At 60.4% G+C, this 16,179-nt stretch overlaps 1 protein-coding gene across 1 annotated transcript in view; it reads right to left on the bottom strand.

Annotated features, from left to right (window-relative positions):
• LOC140410109 (beta-crystallin B1-like) overlaps nucleotides 1–15,696 on the bottom strand; it is a 29,959-nt gene extending 14,263 nt beyond the window's left edge. Inside the window, exons 1-3 of the mRNA XM_072498051.1 lie at nucleotides 15,584–15,696; nucleotides 8,137–8,229; nucleotides 2,353–2,471 (exon numbers count right to left, since the gene is read on the bottom strand). Coding sequence (XP_072354152.1) covers nucleotides 2,353–2,471; nucleotides 8,137–8,214 — 197 coding nt within the window. The 5' untranslated portion in view covers nucleotides 8,215–8,229; nucleotides 15,584–15,696. The remainder of the gene's footprint in view (nucleotides 1–2,352; nucleotides 2,472–8,136; nucleotides 8,230–15,583) is intronic.
• Nucleotides 15,697–16,179: the final 483 nt, after the last annotated feature.

The following is a 16,179-nucleotide window of genomic DNA, read 5'->3' as shown; positions in this document are numbered from 1 at the left end:
AGCCCCGTACTGTCAGAGGGTCAGTGCTGAGGGAGTGCCGCACTGTCAGAGGGTCAGTACTGAGGGAGTGCCGCACTGTCAGAGGGTCAGTACTGAGGGAGTGCCGCACTGTCAGAGGGTCAGTACTGAGGGAGTGCTGCACTGTCAGAGGGTCAGTACTGAGGGAGTGCCGCACTGTCAGAGGATCAGTACTGAGGGAGCGTCGCACTGTCAGAGGCTCAATACTGAGGGAGTGCCGCACTGTCAGAGGGTCAGTACTGAGGGAGTGCCGCACTGTCAGAGGGTCAGTACTGAGGGAGTGCCGCACTGTCAGAGGGTCAGTACTGAGGGAGTGCCGCACTGTCAGAGGGTCAGTACTGAGGGAGTGCCGCACTGTCAGAGGGTCAGTACTGAGGGAGTGCCGCACTGTCAGAGGGTCAGTACTGAGGGAGCGTCGCACTGTCAGAGGCTCAATACTGAGGGAGTGCCGCACTGTCAGAGGGTCAGTACTGTGGGAGTGCCGCACTGTCAGAGGGTCAGTACTGAGGGAGCACTGCACTGTCAGAGGGTCAGTACTGAGGGAGCGCCGCACTGTCAGAGGGTCAGTACTGAGGGAGTGCTGCACTGTCAGAGAGTCAGTACTGAGGGAGCTCCGCACTGTCACAGGGTCAGTACTGAGGGAGCATCGCACTGTCAGAGGCTCAATACTGAGGGAGTGCCGCACTGTCAGAGGGTCAGTACTGTGGGAGTGCCGCACTGTCAGAGGGTCAGTACTGAGGGAGCACTGCACTGTCAGAGGGTCAGTACTGAGGGAGCGCCGCACTGTCAGAGAGTCAGTACTGAGGGAGCACTGCACTGTCAGAGGGTCAGTACTGAGGGAGCTCCGCACTGTCAGAGGGTCAGTACTGAGGGAGTGCTGCACTGTCAGAGAGTCAGTACTGAGGGAGCTCAGCACTGTCACAGGGTCAGTACTGAGGGAGTGCCGCACTGTCAGAGGGTCAGTACTGAGGGAGTGCCGCACTGTCAGGCGGTCAGTACTGAGGGAGTGCTGCACTGTCAGAGGGTCAGTACTGAGGGAGTGCTGCACTGTCAGAGGGTCAGTACTGAGGGAGTGCCGCACTGTCCGAGGGTCAGTACTGAGGCTGTTCCGCACTGTCAGAGGGTCAGTACTGAGGGACTGCTGCACTGTCAGAGGGTCAGTACTGAGGGAGTGCCGCACTGTCACAGGGTCAGTACTGAGGGAGTGCCGCACTGTCAGAGGGTCAGTACTGAGGGAGTGCTGCACTGTCAGAGGGTCAGTACTGAGCGAGTGCCGCGCTGTCTGAGAGTCAGTACTGAGGGAGCTCCGCACTGTCACAGGGTCAGTACTGAGGGAGTGCCGCACTGTCAGAGGGTCAGTACTGAGGGAGTGCCGCACTGTCAGAGGGTCAGTACTGAGGGAGTGCTGCACTGTCAGAGGGTCAGTACTGAGGGACTGCTGCACTGTCAGAGGGTCAGTACTGAGGGAGTGCCGCACTGTCACAGGGTCAGTACTGAGGGAGAGCTGCACTGTCAGAGGGTCAGTACTGAGGGAGTGCTGCACTGTCAGAGGTTCAGTACTGAGGGAGTGCCGCACTGTCAGAGGGTCAGTACAGAGGGAGTGCTGCACTGTCAGAGGGTCAGTACTGAGGGAGTGCCGCACTGTCAGAGGGTCAGTACTGAGGGAGTGCTGCACTGTCAGGGGGTCAGTACTGAGGGAGTGCTGCACTGTCAGAGGGTCAGTACTGAGGGAGTGCCGCACTGTCAGAGGGTCAGTACTGAGGGAGTGCCGCACTGTCAGAGGGTCAGTACTGAGGGAGTGCCGCACTGTCAGAGGGTCAGTACTGAGGGAGTGCCGCACTGTCAGAGGGTCAGTACTGAGGGAGTGCCGCACTGTCAGAGGGTCAGTACTGAGGGAGTGCCGCACTGTCAGAGGGTCAGTACTGAGGGAGTGCTGCACTGTCAGAGGGTCAGTACTGAGGGAGTTCCGCACTGTCAGAGGGTCAGTACTGAGGGAGTGCCGCACTGTCAGAGGGTCAGTACTGAGGGAGTGCTGCACTGTCAGAGAGTCAGTACTGAGGGAGCACTGCACTTTCAGAGGTTCAGTACTGAGGGAGTGTTGCACTGTCAGAGGGTCAGTACTGAGGGAGAGCTGCACTGTCAGAGAGTCAGTACTGAGGGAGTGCTGCACTGTCAGAGGGTCAGTATTGAGGGAGTGCCGCACTGTCTGACTCTGTTGCAAGAGATCAGAGTATCGGGAAGCATCTTTATAATGGAGATTCTACAGCCTTGTCCACATTGCTCCTCAGCCCATTCCGATTCCAACCTGCCCCATTGCCCACAACATTGACTTACGGTCCACACTCTACTCGCATGGAGCCAATCCGCTCGAAGCCCATATCACAGACATTCATGCACTCGCTGGTAACCTCCAAACACCGGCCTCGGAAATTCTCCTGCTCAAAGATGAACATCTGTTGAAAACAAAGTACAGAACGTTCATCAGGGAGGTTTGAGAGCAAAGTCCAGCCCCAAAACAGTGTGTGTCTCAGAGAGTATCGGCTAGTCCTGTTGGCCTCCTCCTGTTCCTGTGTAACAGGCTGGAGAAGGGGCTGAACGGGGCCTCCTCCGGTTCCTGTGTAACGGGCTGGAGAAGGGGCTGAATGGGGCCTCCTCCTGTTCCTGTGTAACGGGCTGGAGAAGGGGCTGACTGGGGCCTTCTCCTGTTCCTGTGTAACGGGCTGGAGAAGGGGCTGAATGGGGCCTCCTCCTGTTCCTGTGTAACGGGCTGGAGAAGGGGCTGAATGGGGCCTCCTCCTGTTCCTGTGTAACAGGCTGGAGAAGGGGCTGAATGGGGACTCCTCCTGTTCCTGTGTAACGGGCTGGAGAAGGGGCTGAATGGGGCCTCCTCCTGTTCCTGTGTAACAGGCTGGAGAAGGGGCTGAATGGGGCCTCCTCCTGTTCCTGTGTAACAGGCTGGAGAAGGGGCTGAATGGGGCCTCCTGTTCCTGTGTAACAGGCTGGAGAAGGGGCTGAATGGGGCCTCCTCCTGTTCCTGTGTAACGGGCTGGAGAAGGGGCTGAATGGGGCCTCCTCCTGTTCCTGTGTAACAGGCTGGAGAAGGGGCTGAATGGGGCCTCCTGTTCCTGTGTAACAGGCTGGAGAAGGGGCTGAATGGGGCCTCCTCCTGTTCCTGTGTTACAGGCTGGAGAAGGGGCTGAATGGGGCCTCCTCCTGTTCCTGTGTAACAGGCTAGAGAAGGGGCTGAATGGGGCCTCCTTTTCCTGTGTAACAGGCTGGAGAAGGGGCTGAATGGGGCCTCCTCCTGTTCCTGTGTAACAGGCTGGAGAAGGGGCTGAATGGAGCCTCCTCCTCTTCCTGTGTAACAGGCTGGAGAAGGGGCTGAATGGGGCCTCCTCCTGTTCCTGTGTAACAGGCTGGAGTAGGGGCTGAATGGAGCCTCCTCCTCTTCCTGTGTAACAGGCTGGAGAAGGGGCTGAATGGGGCCTCCTCCTGTTCCTGTGTAACAGGCTGGAGTAGGGGCTGAATGGGGCCTCCTCCTGCTCCTGTGTAACAGGCTGGAGAAGGGGCTGAATGGAGCCTCCTCCTCTTCCTGTGTAACAGGCTGGAGAAGGGGCTGAATGGGGCCTCCTCCTGTTCCTGTTTAACAGGCTGGGGAAGGGCTGAGTGGGGCCTCCTCCTGTTCCTGTGTAACAGGCTGGAGAAGGAGCTGAATGGGGCCTCCTCCTGTTCCTGTGTAACAGGCTGGAGAAGGGGCTGAATGGGGCCTCCTCCTGTTCCCGTGTAACAGGCTGGAGAAGGGGCTGAATGGGGCCTCCTCCTGTTCCCGTGTAACAGGCTGGAGAAGGGGCTGAATGGGGCCTCCTCCTGTTCCTGTGTAACAGGCTGGAAAAGGGGCTGAATGGGGCCTCCTCCTGTTCCTGTGTAACAGGCTGGAAAAGGGGCTGAATGGGGCCTCCTCCTGTTCCTGTGTAACAGGCTGGAAAAGGGGCTGAATGGGGCCTCCTCCTATTCCTGTGCAACAGGCTGGAGAAGGGGCTGAATGGGGCCTCCTCCTGTTCCTGTGTAACAGGCTGGAAAAGGGGCTGAATGGGGCCTCCTCCTATTCCTGTGCAACAGGCTGGAGAAGGGGCTGAATGGGGCCTCCTCCTGTTCCTGTGTAACAGGCTGGAGAATGGGCTGAATGGGGCCTCCTCCTGTTCCTGTGTAACGGGCTGGAGAAGGGGCTGAATGGGGCCTCCTCCTGTTCCTGTGTAACAGGCTGGAGAAGGGGCTGAATGGGGCCTCCTCCTGTTCCTGTGTAACAGGCTGGAGAAGGGGCTGAATGGGGCCTCCTCCTGTTCCCGTGTAACGGGCTGGAGAAGGGGCTGAATGGGGCCTCCTCCTGTTCCTGTGTATCAGGCTGGAGAAGGGGCTGAATGGGGCCTCCTCCTGTTCCTGTGTAACAGGCTGGAGAAGGGGCTGAATGGGGCCTCCTCCTGTTCCTGTGTAACGGGCTGGAGAAGGGGCTGAATGGGGCCTCCTCCTCTTCCTGTGCAACAGGCTGGAGAAGGGGCTGAATGGGGCCTCCTCCTGTTCCTGTGTAACCGGCTGGAGAAGGGGCTGAATGGCGCCTCCTCCTCTTCCTGTGCAACAGGCTGGAGAAGGGGCTGAATGGGGCCTCCTCCTGTTCCTGTGTAACGGGCTGGAGAAGGGGCTGAATGGGGCCTCCTCCTCTTCCTTTGTCACAGGCTGGAGAAGGGGCTGAATGGGGCCTCCTCCTGTTCCTGTGTAACAGGCTAGAGAAGGGGCTGAATGGGGCCTCCTCCAGTTGCTATGTAACAGGCTGGAGAAGGGTCTGAATGGGGCCTCCTCCTGTGAGAGGAGGACACTGGGACAGACAGTCAGCACCTAGAGGAGAGTGAGAGAGAGGAGGACACTGGGACAGACACTCAGCACTTAGAGGAGAGTTTGAGAGGAGGACACTGGGACAGACAGACAGCACCTAGAGGAGAATGTGAGAGGGGGACACTGGGACAGTTAGTCAGCAGCACCTAGAGGAGAGTGTGAGAGTGCGACACCGGGACAGACGGTCAGCACCTAGAGGAGAGTGTGAGAGCAGAACACTGGGACAGACAGACAGCACCTAGAGGAGCGTGTGAGAGGGGGACACTGGGACAGTTAGTCAGCAGCACCTAGAGGAGAGTGTGAGAGGGCGACACCGGGACAGACAGTCAGCACCTAGTGGAGAGTGTGAGAGGAGAACACTGGGACAGACAGACAGCACCTAGAGGAGAGTGTGAGAGGGGGACACTGGGACAGTTAGTCAGCAGCACCTAGAGGAGAGTGTGAGAGGGCGACACCGGGACAGACAGTCAGCACCTAGTGGAGAGTGTGAGAGGAAGATACTGTGACAGACAGACAGCACCTAGAGGAGAGTGTGAGAGGGGGACACCGGGATAGACAGTCAGCACCTAGAGGAGAGTGTGAGAGGAGAACACTGGGACAGACAGACAGCACCTAGAGGAGAGTGTGAGAGGGGGACACCGGGACAGTCAGCACCTAGAGGTGGGTGTGTGAGGCAGATACTGTGACAGTCAGCACCGAGAGGAGAGTGTGAGAGGGGGACACTGGGACAGTTAGTCAGCAGCACCTAGAGCAGAGTGTGAGAGGGCGACACCGGGACAGACAGTCAGCACCTAGAGGAGAGTGTGTGAGAAGGACATGGGACAAACAGATAGCACCTAGAGGAGAGTGTGAGAGGAGGACACTGGGACAGTCAGTCAGTACATAGAGGAGAGTGTGAGAGGAGGACACTGAGACAGTCAGTCAGCACGGAGACGAGAGCGTGTGAGGCGGACACCGGGACAGTCAGCACCTAGAGGTGGGTGTGAGAGGCAGATACTGTGACAGTCAGCACCGAGAGGAGAGTGTGAGAGGGGGACACCGGGACAGGCAGTCAGCACCTAGAGGAGAGTGTGAGAGGGGGACACCGGGACAGACAGTCAGCACCTAGAGGAGAGTGTGAGAGGGGGACACTGGGACAGTTAGTCAGCAGCACCTAGAGGAGAGTGTGAGAGTGCGACACCGGGACAGACAGTCAGCACCTAGAGGAGAGTGTGAGAGGAGAACACTGGGACAGACAGACAGCACCTAGAGGAGAGTGTGAGAGGGGGACACTGGGACAGTTAGTCAGCAGCACCTAGAGGAGAGTGTGAGAGGGCGACACCGGGACAGACAGTCAGCACCTAGTGGAGAGTGTGAGAGGAGAACACTGGGACAGACAGACAGCACCTAGAGGAGAGTGTGAGAGGGGGACACTGGGACAGTTAGTCAGCAGCACCTAGAGGAGAGTGTGAGAGGGCGACACCGGGACAGACAGTCAGCACCTAGTGGAGAGTGTGAGAGGAAGATAATATGACAGACAGACAGCACCTAGAGGAGAGTGTGAGAGGGGGACACCGGGACAGACAGTCAGCACCTAGAGGAGAGTGTGAGAGGAGAACACTGGGACAGACAGACAGCACCTAGAGGAGAGTGTGAGAGGGGGACACCGGGACAGTCAGCACCTAGAGGTGGGTGTGTGAGGCAGATACTGCGACAGTCAGCACCGAGAGGAGAGTGTGAGAGGGGGACACCGGGACAGACAGTCAGCACCTAGAGGAGAGTGTGAGAGGGGGACACCGGGACAGACAGTCAGCACCTAGAGGAGAGTGTGAGAGGAGAACACTGGGACAGACAGACAGCACCAAGAGGAGAGTGTGAGAGGAGAACACTGGGACAGACAGACAGCACCTAGAGGAGAGTGTGAGAGGGGGTCACTGGGGCAGTTAGTCAGCAGCACCTAGAGGAGAGTGTGAGAGGGCGAAACCGGGACAGACAGTCAGCACCTAGAGGAGAGTGTGAGAGGAGGACATGGGACAAACAGATAGCACCTAGAGGAGAGTGTGAGAGGAGGACACTGGGACAGTCAGTCAGCACGGAGACAACAGCGTGTGAGGCGGACACCGGGACAGTCAGCACCTAGAGGAGAGTGTGAGTGGGGGATACTTGGACAGGCAGCACCGAGAGGAGAGTGTGCGAGGAGGACACTGGGACAGACAGTCAGCACCTAGAGGAGAGTATGAGAGAAGGACACTGGGACAGACAGTCAGTACCTAGAGGAGAGTGAGAGAGGAGGACACTGGAACAGACTGCAGCACCTGGAGGAGAGTATGGGAGGGGGACACTGGAACAGACAGTCAGCACCTAGAGGAGAGTGTGAGTGGAGGACACTGGTACAGGCAGCACCTAGAGGAGAGTGTTATAGGAGGACACCGGGATAGACATTCAGCACCTAGAGGAGAGTGTGAGAGGAGGATACCGGGATAGACATGCAGCACCTAGAGGAGAGTGTGAGAGAAGGACACTGGGACAGACAGTCAGCACCTAGAGGAGAGTGTGAGAGGAGGACACCGGGAGACATTCAGCACCTAGAGGAGAGTGTGAGAGAAGGACACTGGGACAGACAGACAGCACCTAGAGGAGAGTGTGAGAGGGGGTCACTGGGGCAGTTAGTCAGCAGCACCTAGAGGAGAGTGTGAGAGGGAGAAACCGGGACAGACAGTCAGCACCTAGAGGAGAGTGTGAGAGGAGGACACTGGGACAGTCAGTCAGCACGGAGACGAGAGCGTGTGAGGCGGACACCGGGACAGTCAGCACCTAGAGGAGAGTGTGAGTGGGGGACACTGGGACAGTCAGCACCTAGAGGAGAGTGTGAGTGGGGGATACTGGGACAGGCAGCACCTAGAGGAGAGTGTGCGAGGAGGACACTGGGACAGACAGTCAGCACCTTGAGGAGAGTGAGAGGAGGACACCGGGAGACATTCAGCACCTAGAGAGTGTTATAGGAGGACACCGGGATAGACATTCAGCACCTAGAGGAGAGTGTGAGAGGAGGATACCGGGATAGACATGCAGCACCTAGAGGAGAGTGTGAGAGAAGGACACTGGGACAGACAGTCAGCACCTAGAGGAGAGTGTGAGAGGAGGACACCGGGAGACATTCAGCACCTAGAGGAGAGTGTGAGAGGAGGATACCGGGATAGACATGCAGCACCTAGAGGAGAGTGTGAGTTGGCGACCCTGGGACAGACTGACCTTGTAAGGTGCCATTTCCACCTGACCAGTCTTCCTGTCGGAATGTTTCCCATCAGTTTTGCTCTCTGTTTCTGCCATCGTTCAGTCTCCGAGCTGAAAAAGAACATCATCATTCACCAAGTTCACCGAGGCATCGTCTGGGGAGGGACCGAGGGTGCTGAGTGAGTGGAGGTATTCACTCACTGCTCCACCGCACACTGCCACCCCCCTCACACTGACACGCCCTCACTCTGACACTCCCCCATCACTCCATCCTCACACTGACACCTCCTCACTCTGACTCTCCCCTCACTCCTCCCTCAATCTGCCACTCCCCCCTCACATTGACACCCACTCACTCTGACGCTCCCCCTCACACTGACACTCCTCCCTCAGTGACACTCCCCCATCACTCCACCCTCACACTGACACCCCGTCACTCTGACTCTCCCCTCACTCCTCCCTCACTCTGACACTCCCCCCTCACACTGACACTCCCCCATCACTCCACCCTCACACTGACACCCCGTCACTCTGACTCTCCCCTCACTCCTCCCTCACTCTGACACTCCCCCCTCACTCTGACACTCCCCACTCACACTGACACTCCCCCCTCACACTGACACTCCCCCCTCACACTGACACTCCCCCCTCACACTGACACTCCACCCTCACACTGACACTCCCCCCTCACACTGACACTCCCCCATCACTCCCCCCTCACACTGACACTCCCCCCTCACACTGACACTCCCCCCTCACACTGACACCCCCTCACACTGACACTCCCCCCTCACACTGACACTCCCCCTCACACTGACACTCCCCCCTCACACTGACACTCCCCCTCACACTGACACTCCCCCTCACACTGACACTCCCCCTCACACTGACACTCCCCCTCACACTGACACTCCCCCTCACACTGACAATCCCCCTCACACTGACAATCCCCCATCACTCCCCCCTCACACTGACACTCCCCCATCACTCCCCCCTCACACTGACACTCCCCCCTCACACTGACACTCCCCCCTCACACTGACACTCCCCCCTCACTCCCCCCTCACACTGATACTCCCTCCTCACTCCCCCCTCACACTGACACTCCCCCCTCACTCCCCCCTCACACTGACACTCCCCCCTCACACTGACACTCGCCCCTCACACTGACACTCCCCCCTCACTCCCCCCTCATACTGACACCCACCTCACACTGACACTCCCCCCTCACTCTGACACTCCCCCTTCACTCTGACACTCCCCCCTCACTCCCACTCACACTGACACTCCCCCCTCACACTGACACTCCCCCCTCACACTGACACTCCCCCCTCACACTGACTCCCCCTCACAATGACACTCCCCCCTCACACTCACACTCCCCCCTCACACTGACACTCCCCCCTCACACTGACACTCCCCCCTCACACTGACACTCCCCCCTCACACTGACACTCCCCCCTCACACTGACACTCCCCCCTCACACTGACACCCCGTCACTCTGACTCTCCCCTCACTCCTCCCTCACTCTGACACTCCCCCCTCACACTGACACTCCCCCATCACTCCACCCTCACACTGACACCCCGTCACTCTGACTCTCCCCTCACTCCTCCCTCACTCTGACACTCCCCCCTCACTCTGACACTCCCCCCTCACACTGACACTCCCCCCTCACACTGACACTCCCCCCTCACACTGACACTCCCCCCTCACACTGACACTCCCCCCTCACACTGACACTCCCCCCTCACACTGACACTCCCCCCTCACACTGACACTCCCCCCTCACACTGACACTCCCCCCTCACACTGACACTCCCCCCTCACACTGACACTCCCCCCTCACACTGACACTCCCCCCTCACACTGACACTCCCCCCTCACACTGACACCCCGTCACTCTGACTCTCCCCTCTCTCCCCCCTCACACTGACACTCCCCCATCACTCCCCCCTCACTGTGACACTCCCCCCTCACACTGACACTCCCCCCTCACACTGACACTCCCCCATCACTCCCCCCTCACACTGACACTCCCCCCTCACACTGACACTCCCCCCTCACACTGACACCCCCTCACACTGACACTCCCCCCTCACACTGACACTCCCCCTCACACTGACACTCCCCCTCACACTGACGCTCCCCCCTCACACTGACACTCCCCCTCACAGTGACACTCCCCCTCACACTGACACTCCCCCTCACACTGACAATCCCCCTCACACTGACAATCCCCCATCACTCCCCCCTCACACTGACACTCCCCCATCACTCCCCCCTCACACTGACACTCCCCCCTCACACTGACACTCCCCCCTCACTCCCCCCTCACACTGACACTCCCCCCTCACACTGACTCTCCCCTCACTCCCCCCTCACACTGACACTCCCCCCTCACACTGACACTCCCCCCTCACACTGACACTCCCCCCTCACACTGACACTCCCCCCTCACACTGACACTCCCCCCTCACACTGACACTCCCCCCTCACACTGACACTCCCCCCTCACACTGACACCCCGTCACTCTGACTCTCCCCTCACTCCTCCCTCACTCTGACACTCCCCCCTCACACTGACACTCCCCCATCACTCCACCCTCACACTGACACCCCGTCACTCTGACTCTCCCCTCACTCCTCCCTCACTCTGACACTCCCCCCTCACTCTGACACTCCCCCCTCACTCTGACACTCCCCCCTCACACTGACACTCCCCCCTCACACTGACACTCCCCCCTCACACTGACACTCCCCCCTCACACTGACACTCCCCCCTCACACTGACACTCCCCCCTCACACTGACACTCCCCCCTCACACTGACACCCCGTCACTCTGACTCTCCCCTCACTCCCCCCTCACACTGACACTCCCCCATCACTCCCCCCTCACACTGACACTCCCCCATCACTCCCCCCTCACTGTGACACTCCCCCCTCACACTGACACTCCCCCCTCACACTGACACTCCCCCATCACTCCCCCCTCACACTGACACTCCCCCCTCACACTGACACTCCCCCCTCACACTGACACTCCCCCTCACACTGACACTCCCCCTCACTCTGACACTCCCCCCTCACACTGACGCTCCCCCCTCACACTGACACTCCCCCTCACACTGACACTCCCCCTCACACTGACACTCCCCCTCACACTGACACTCCCCCTCACACTGACACTCCCCCTCACACTGACAATCCCCCATCACTCCCCCCTCACACTGACACTCCCCCATCACTCCCCCCTCACACTGACACTCCCCCATCACTCCCCCCTCACACTGACACTCCCCCCTCACACTGACACTCCCCCCTCACTCCCCCCTCACACTGACACTCCCCCCTCACTCCCCCCTCACACTGATACTCCCTCCTCACTCCCCCCTCACACTGACACTCCCCCCTCACACTGACACTCCCCCCTCACACTGACACTCCCCCCTCACTCCCCCCTCACACTGACACTCCCCCCTCACTCCCCCCATACACTGACACTCCCTCCTCACTCCCCCCTCACACTGACACTCCCCCCTCCCACTGACACTCCCCCCTCACTCCCCCCCTCACACTGACACTCCCCCCTCACACTGGCACCACCCCCTCACACTGACACTCCCCCCTCACACTGACACTCCCCCCTCACACTGACACTCCCCCCTCACACTGACACTGCCCCCTCACACTGACACTCCCCCCTCACACTGACACTCCCCCCTCACACTGACACTCCCCCCTCACACTGACACTCCCCCCTCACACTGACACTCCCCCCTCACACTGACTCCCCCTCACAATGACACTCCCCCCTCACACTGACACTCCCCCCTCACACTGACACTCCCCCCTCACACTGACACTCGCCCCTCACACTGACACTCGCCCCTCACACTGACACTCCCCGCTCACACTGACACTCCCCCCTCACACTGACACTCCCCCCTCACTCCCCCCTCATACTGACACCCACCTCACACTGACACTCCCCCCTCACTCTGACACTCCCCCTTCACTCTGACAGTCCCCCCTCACTCCCACTCACACTGACAACACTCCCCCTCACTCCCCCCTCACACTGACACTCCCCCCTCACACTGACACTCCCCCCTCACACTGACACTCCCCCCTCACTGACACTCCCCCCTCACACTGACACTCCCCCCTCACACTGACACTCCCCCCCTCACACTGACACTCCCCCCTCACTCCCCCCTCACACTGACACTCCCCCTCACTCCCCCCTCACATTGACACTCCCCCCTCACACTGACACTCCCCCCTCACACAGACACTCCCCCCTCACTCCCCCCTCACACTGACACTCCCCCCGCACTCCCCCCTCACACTGACACTCCCCCCTCACACTGACACTCCCCCCTCACACTGACACTCCCCCCTCACACTGACACTCCCCCCTCACTCCCCCCTCACACTGACACTCCCCCTCACACTGACACTCGCCCCTCACTCCCCCCCACACTTCCACTCCCTCCTCACTCCCATCTAACTCCCCCCTCACACTGACACTCCCCCCTCACACTGACACTCCCCCCTCACACTGACACTCTCCCCCTCACACTGACACTCCCCCTCACACTGACACTCCCCCTCACACTGACACTCCCCCCTCACACTGACACTCCCCCTCACACTAACACTCCCCCCTCACACTAACACTCCCCCCTCACACTGACACTCCCCCCTCACACTGACACTCCCCCCTCACACTGACACTCCCCCCTCACACTGACACTCCCCCCTCACACTGACACTCCCCCCTCACACTGACACTCCCCCCTCACACTGACACTCCCCCCTCACACTGACACTCCCCCCTCACACTGACACTCGCCCCTCACACTGACACTCCCCCCTCACTCCCCCCTCACACTGACACTCCCCCCTCACTCCCACTCACACTGACACTCCCCCTCACACTGACACTCCCCCCTCACACTGACACTCCCCCCTCACACTGACACTCCCCCCTCACTCTGACACTCCCCCCTCACACTGACACTCCCCCCTCACACTGACACTCCCCCCTCACACTGACACTCCCCCCTCACACTGACACTCCCCCCTCACACTGACACTCCCCCCTCACTCTGACACTCCCCCCTCACTCTGACACTCCCCCCTCACTCCCACTCACACTGACACTCCCCCCTCACACTGACACTCCCCCCTCACACTGACACTCCCCCCTCACTCTGACACTCCCCCCTCACTCTGACACTCCCCCCTCACTCTGACACTCCCCCTCACTCTGACACTCCCCCCTCACTCTGACACTCCCACCTCACTCTGACACTCCCCCCTCACTCCCACTCACACTGACACTCCCCCTCACTCTGACACTCCTTCACTCTGACACTCCCCCCTCACTCCCACTCACACAGACACTCCCCCCTCACAGTGGCACTCCCCCCTCACACTGACACTCCCACCTCACTCTGACACTCCCCCCTCACTCCCACTCACACTGACACTCCCCCTCACACTGACACTCGCCCCTCACTCCCCCCTCTCCCCCCCCACACTTCCACTCCCTCCTCACTCCCCCCTCACTCCCCCCTCACACTGACACTCCCCCCTCACACTGACACTCCCCCCTCACACTGACACTCCCCCCTCACACTGACACTCCCCCCTCACACTGACTCTCCCGCCTGGTCGCCTCCTCCTCTCCCGTTCCCTCCCCGTCTCCTCAGTCCTGGACAGTAACCTGACAGATCATCCCCCCCCCCCCCCCACCCTCCCCCCAGCTTCCTTCTCCTGTCACGTCCGCCAGATTGGGCTGACCCTGGGATCTCCCTGTGCACTGGGCGAGAGCAGCTCTCTCCGTGCAAGCCCTGGTACAGCCTGGGATCGCCCTGTGCACTGGGCGAGAGCAGCTCTCTCCGTGCAGGCCCTGGTACAGCCTGGGATAGCCCTGTGCGCTGGGCGAGAGCAGCTCTCTCCGTGCAGGCCCTGGTACAGCCTGGGATCGCCCTGTGCTCTGGGCGAGAGCAGCTCTCTCCGTGCAGGCCCTGGTACAGCCTGGGATCGCCCTGTGCACTGGGCGAGAGCAGCTCTCTCCGTGCAGGCTCTGGTACAGCCTGGGATCGCCCTGTGCACTGGGCGAGAGCAGCTCTCTCCGTGCAGGCTCTGGTACAGCCTGGGATCGCCCTGTGCGCTGGGCGAGAGCAGCTCTCTCCGTGCAGGCCCTGGTACAGCCTGGGATCGCCCTGTGCACTGGGCGAGAGCAGCTCTCTCCGTGCAGGCCCTGGTACAGCCTGGGATCGCCCTGTGCACTGGGCGAGAGCAGCTCTCTCCGTGCAGGCCCTGGTACAGCCTGGGATCGCCCTGTGCACTGGGCGAGAGCAGCTCTCTCCGTGCAGGCTCTGGTACAGCCTGGGATCGCCCTGTGCACTGGGCGAGAGCAGCTCTCTCCGTGCAGGCTCTGGTACAGCCTGGGATCGCCCTGTGCGCTGGGCGAGAGCAGCTCTCTCCGTGCAGGCCCTGGTACAGCCTGGGATCGCCCTGTGCGCTGGGCGAGAGCAGCTCTCTCCGTGCAGGCCCTGGTACAGCCTGGGATCGCCCTGTGCACTGGGCGAGAGCAGCTCTCTCCGTGCAGGCCCTGGTACAGCCTGGGATCGCCCTGTGCACTGGGCGAGAGCAGCTCTCTCCGTGCAGGCCCTGGTACAGCCTGGGATCGCCCTGTGCGCTGGGCGAGAGCAGCTCTCTCCGTGCAGGCCCTGGTACAGCCTGGGATCGCCCTGTGCACTGGGCGAGAGCAGCTCTCTCCGTGCAGGCCCTGGTACAGCCTGGGATCGCCCTGTGCGCTGGGCGAGAGCAGCTCTCTCCGTGCAGGCCCTGGTACAGCCTGGGATCGCCCTGTGCACTGGGCGCGAGCAGCTCTCTCCGTGCAGGCCCTGGTACAGCCTGGGATCGCCCTGTGCGCTGGGCGAGAGCAGCTCTCTCCGTGCAGGCCCTGGTACAGCCTGGGATCGCCCTGTGCACTGGGCGAGAGCAGCTCTCTCCGTGCAGGCCCTGGTACAGCCTGGGATCGCCCTGTGCGCTGGGCGAGAGCAGCTCTCTCCGTGCAGGCCCTGGTACAGCCTGGGATCGCCCTGAACCCCGAGCAGCATTCTGATGCCTCTCTCTGGGCAGGCAGGGGCTGCAGGCCATGACCGGCAGGCCAGGCCTGGTGAGGGTGGCTGTTTTCCGCGATGTCCCGAAAGTGGGACAATTGCAGACTCTACGCGACAGTTATCAGCTGAATTCTAAACCCGCCAGTTTCCGCGGTGAGGCCTGGGCCTTGCGCCACCTGAAGGTCAGCCTGGGCCTGTGGTTACCAGTCCAGTGATGCTGCCCCCCGCCCCCCCCCACACTCCAACAGCGTCTCGCTCCCACAGGGGACACAACCCCACACCCATTGCTTCTGAGGGCCAGGAACCGCGATTTTACCAGACCTTGTGCTGCAGAACCGGTGCTGCCTCCCTGATGTGGCGTCGGGAAGAATCCGTTTTCCGGAGAGAACCATCCCACCTCCTTTTTATACACTGGCTCGGAAAGCAGAGAGGCCCCCGGATTAACAAGGAACAAATAAACTGCAGCATCAACAGCGGGCGAGAGGCTGGACTGCCCCAATCGTCAGCTTCTGGTAACATCGCCACTGGGCGGGAGCGTCGCGAAGCAAAGAATGAGATTGCCGGGATCAGCAAATGTTGGCCTAATCCTGGATCAACGCGGTGGGAGCCTGGACATCAGAGCAGGCAGGAGGAGGACGGCCACAATCTCAAACACAGACCCTCAGAGGAGGACACTTGTGTCTGAGCCGCCGCCGCTGGTTACAGGACAGACTCAGGCCCCGTAACCCAGGGCGACACTCGACATCTGCCCTGCAAAGGCCCCTTCCGTTTTTCAGCGAATTCAACTCGTATTCTTTGAACTTCCAGCCCGTGCAGATCAACCAATCTTATTCCACTGCCCCTTAATCTTTACTTAAACCTCGAGACCTTAAATATGGAGGCCCAGGCCCATCTCATTGGTCCACATGTCGCCTCAC

Source organism: Scyliorhinus torazame, chromosome 4 (assembly GCF_047496885.1).
Source record: "Scyliorhinus torazame isolate Kashiwa2021f chromosome 4, sScyTor2.1, whole genome shotgun sequence".
In the NCBI taxonomy this organism is placed as follows: Eukaryota; Metazoa; Chordata; class Chondrichthyes; order Carcharhiniformes; family Scyliorhinidae; genus Scyliorhinus; species Scyliorhinus torazame.
The sequence above is the reverse complement of the archived record's forward strand: the minus strand, read 5'-3'. Positions and strand labels throughout refer to the sequence as shown.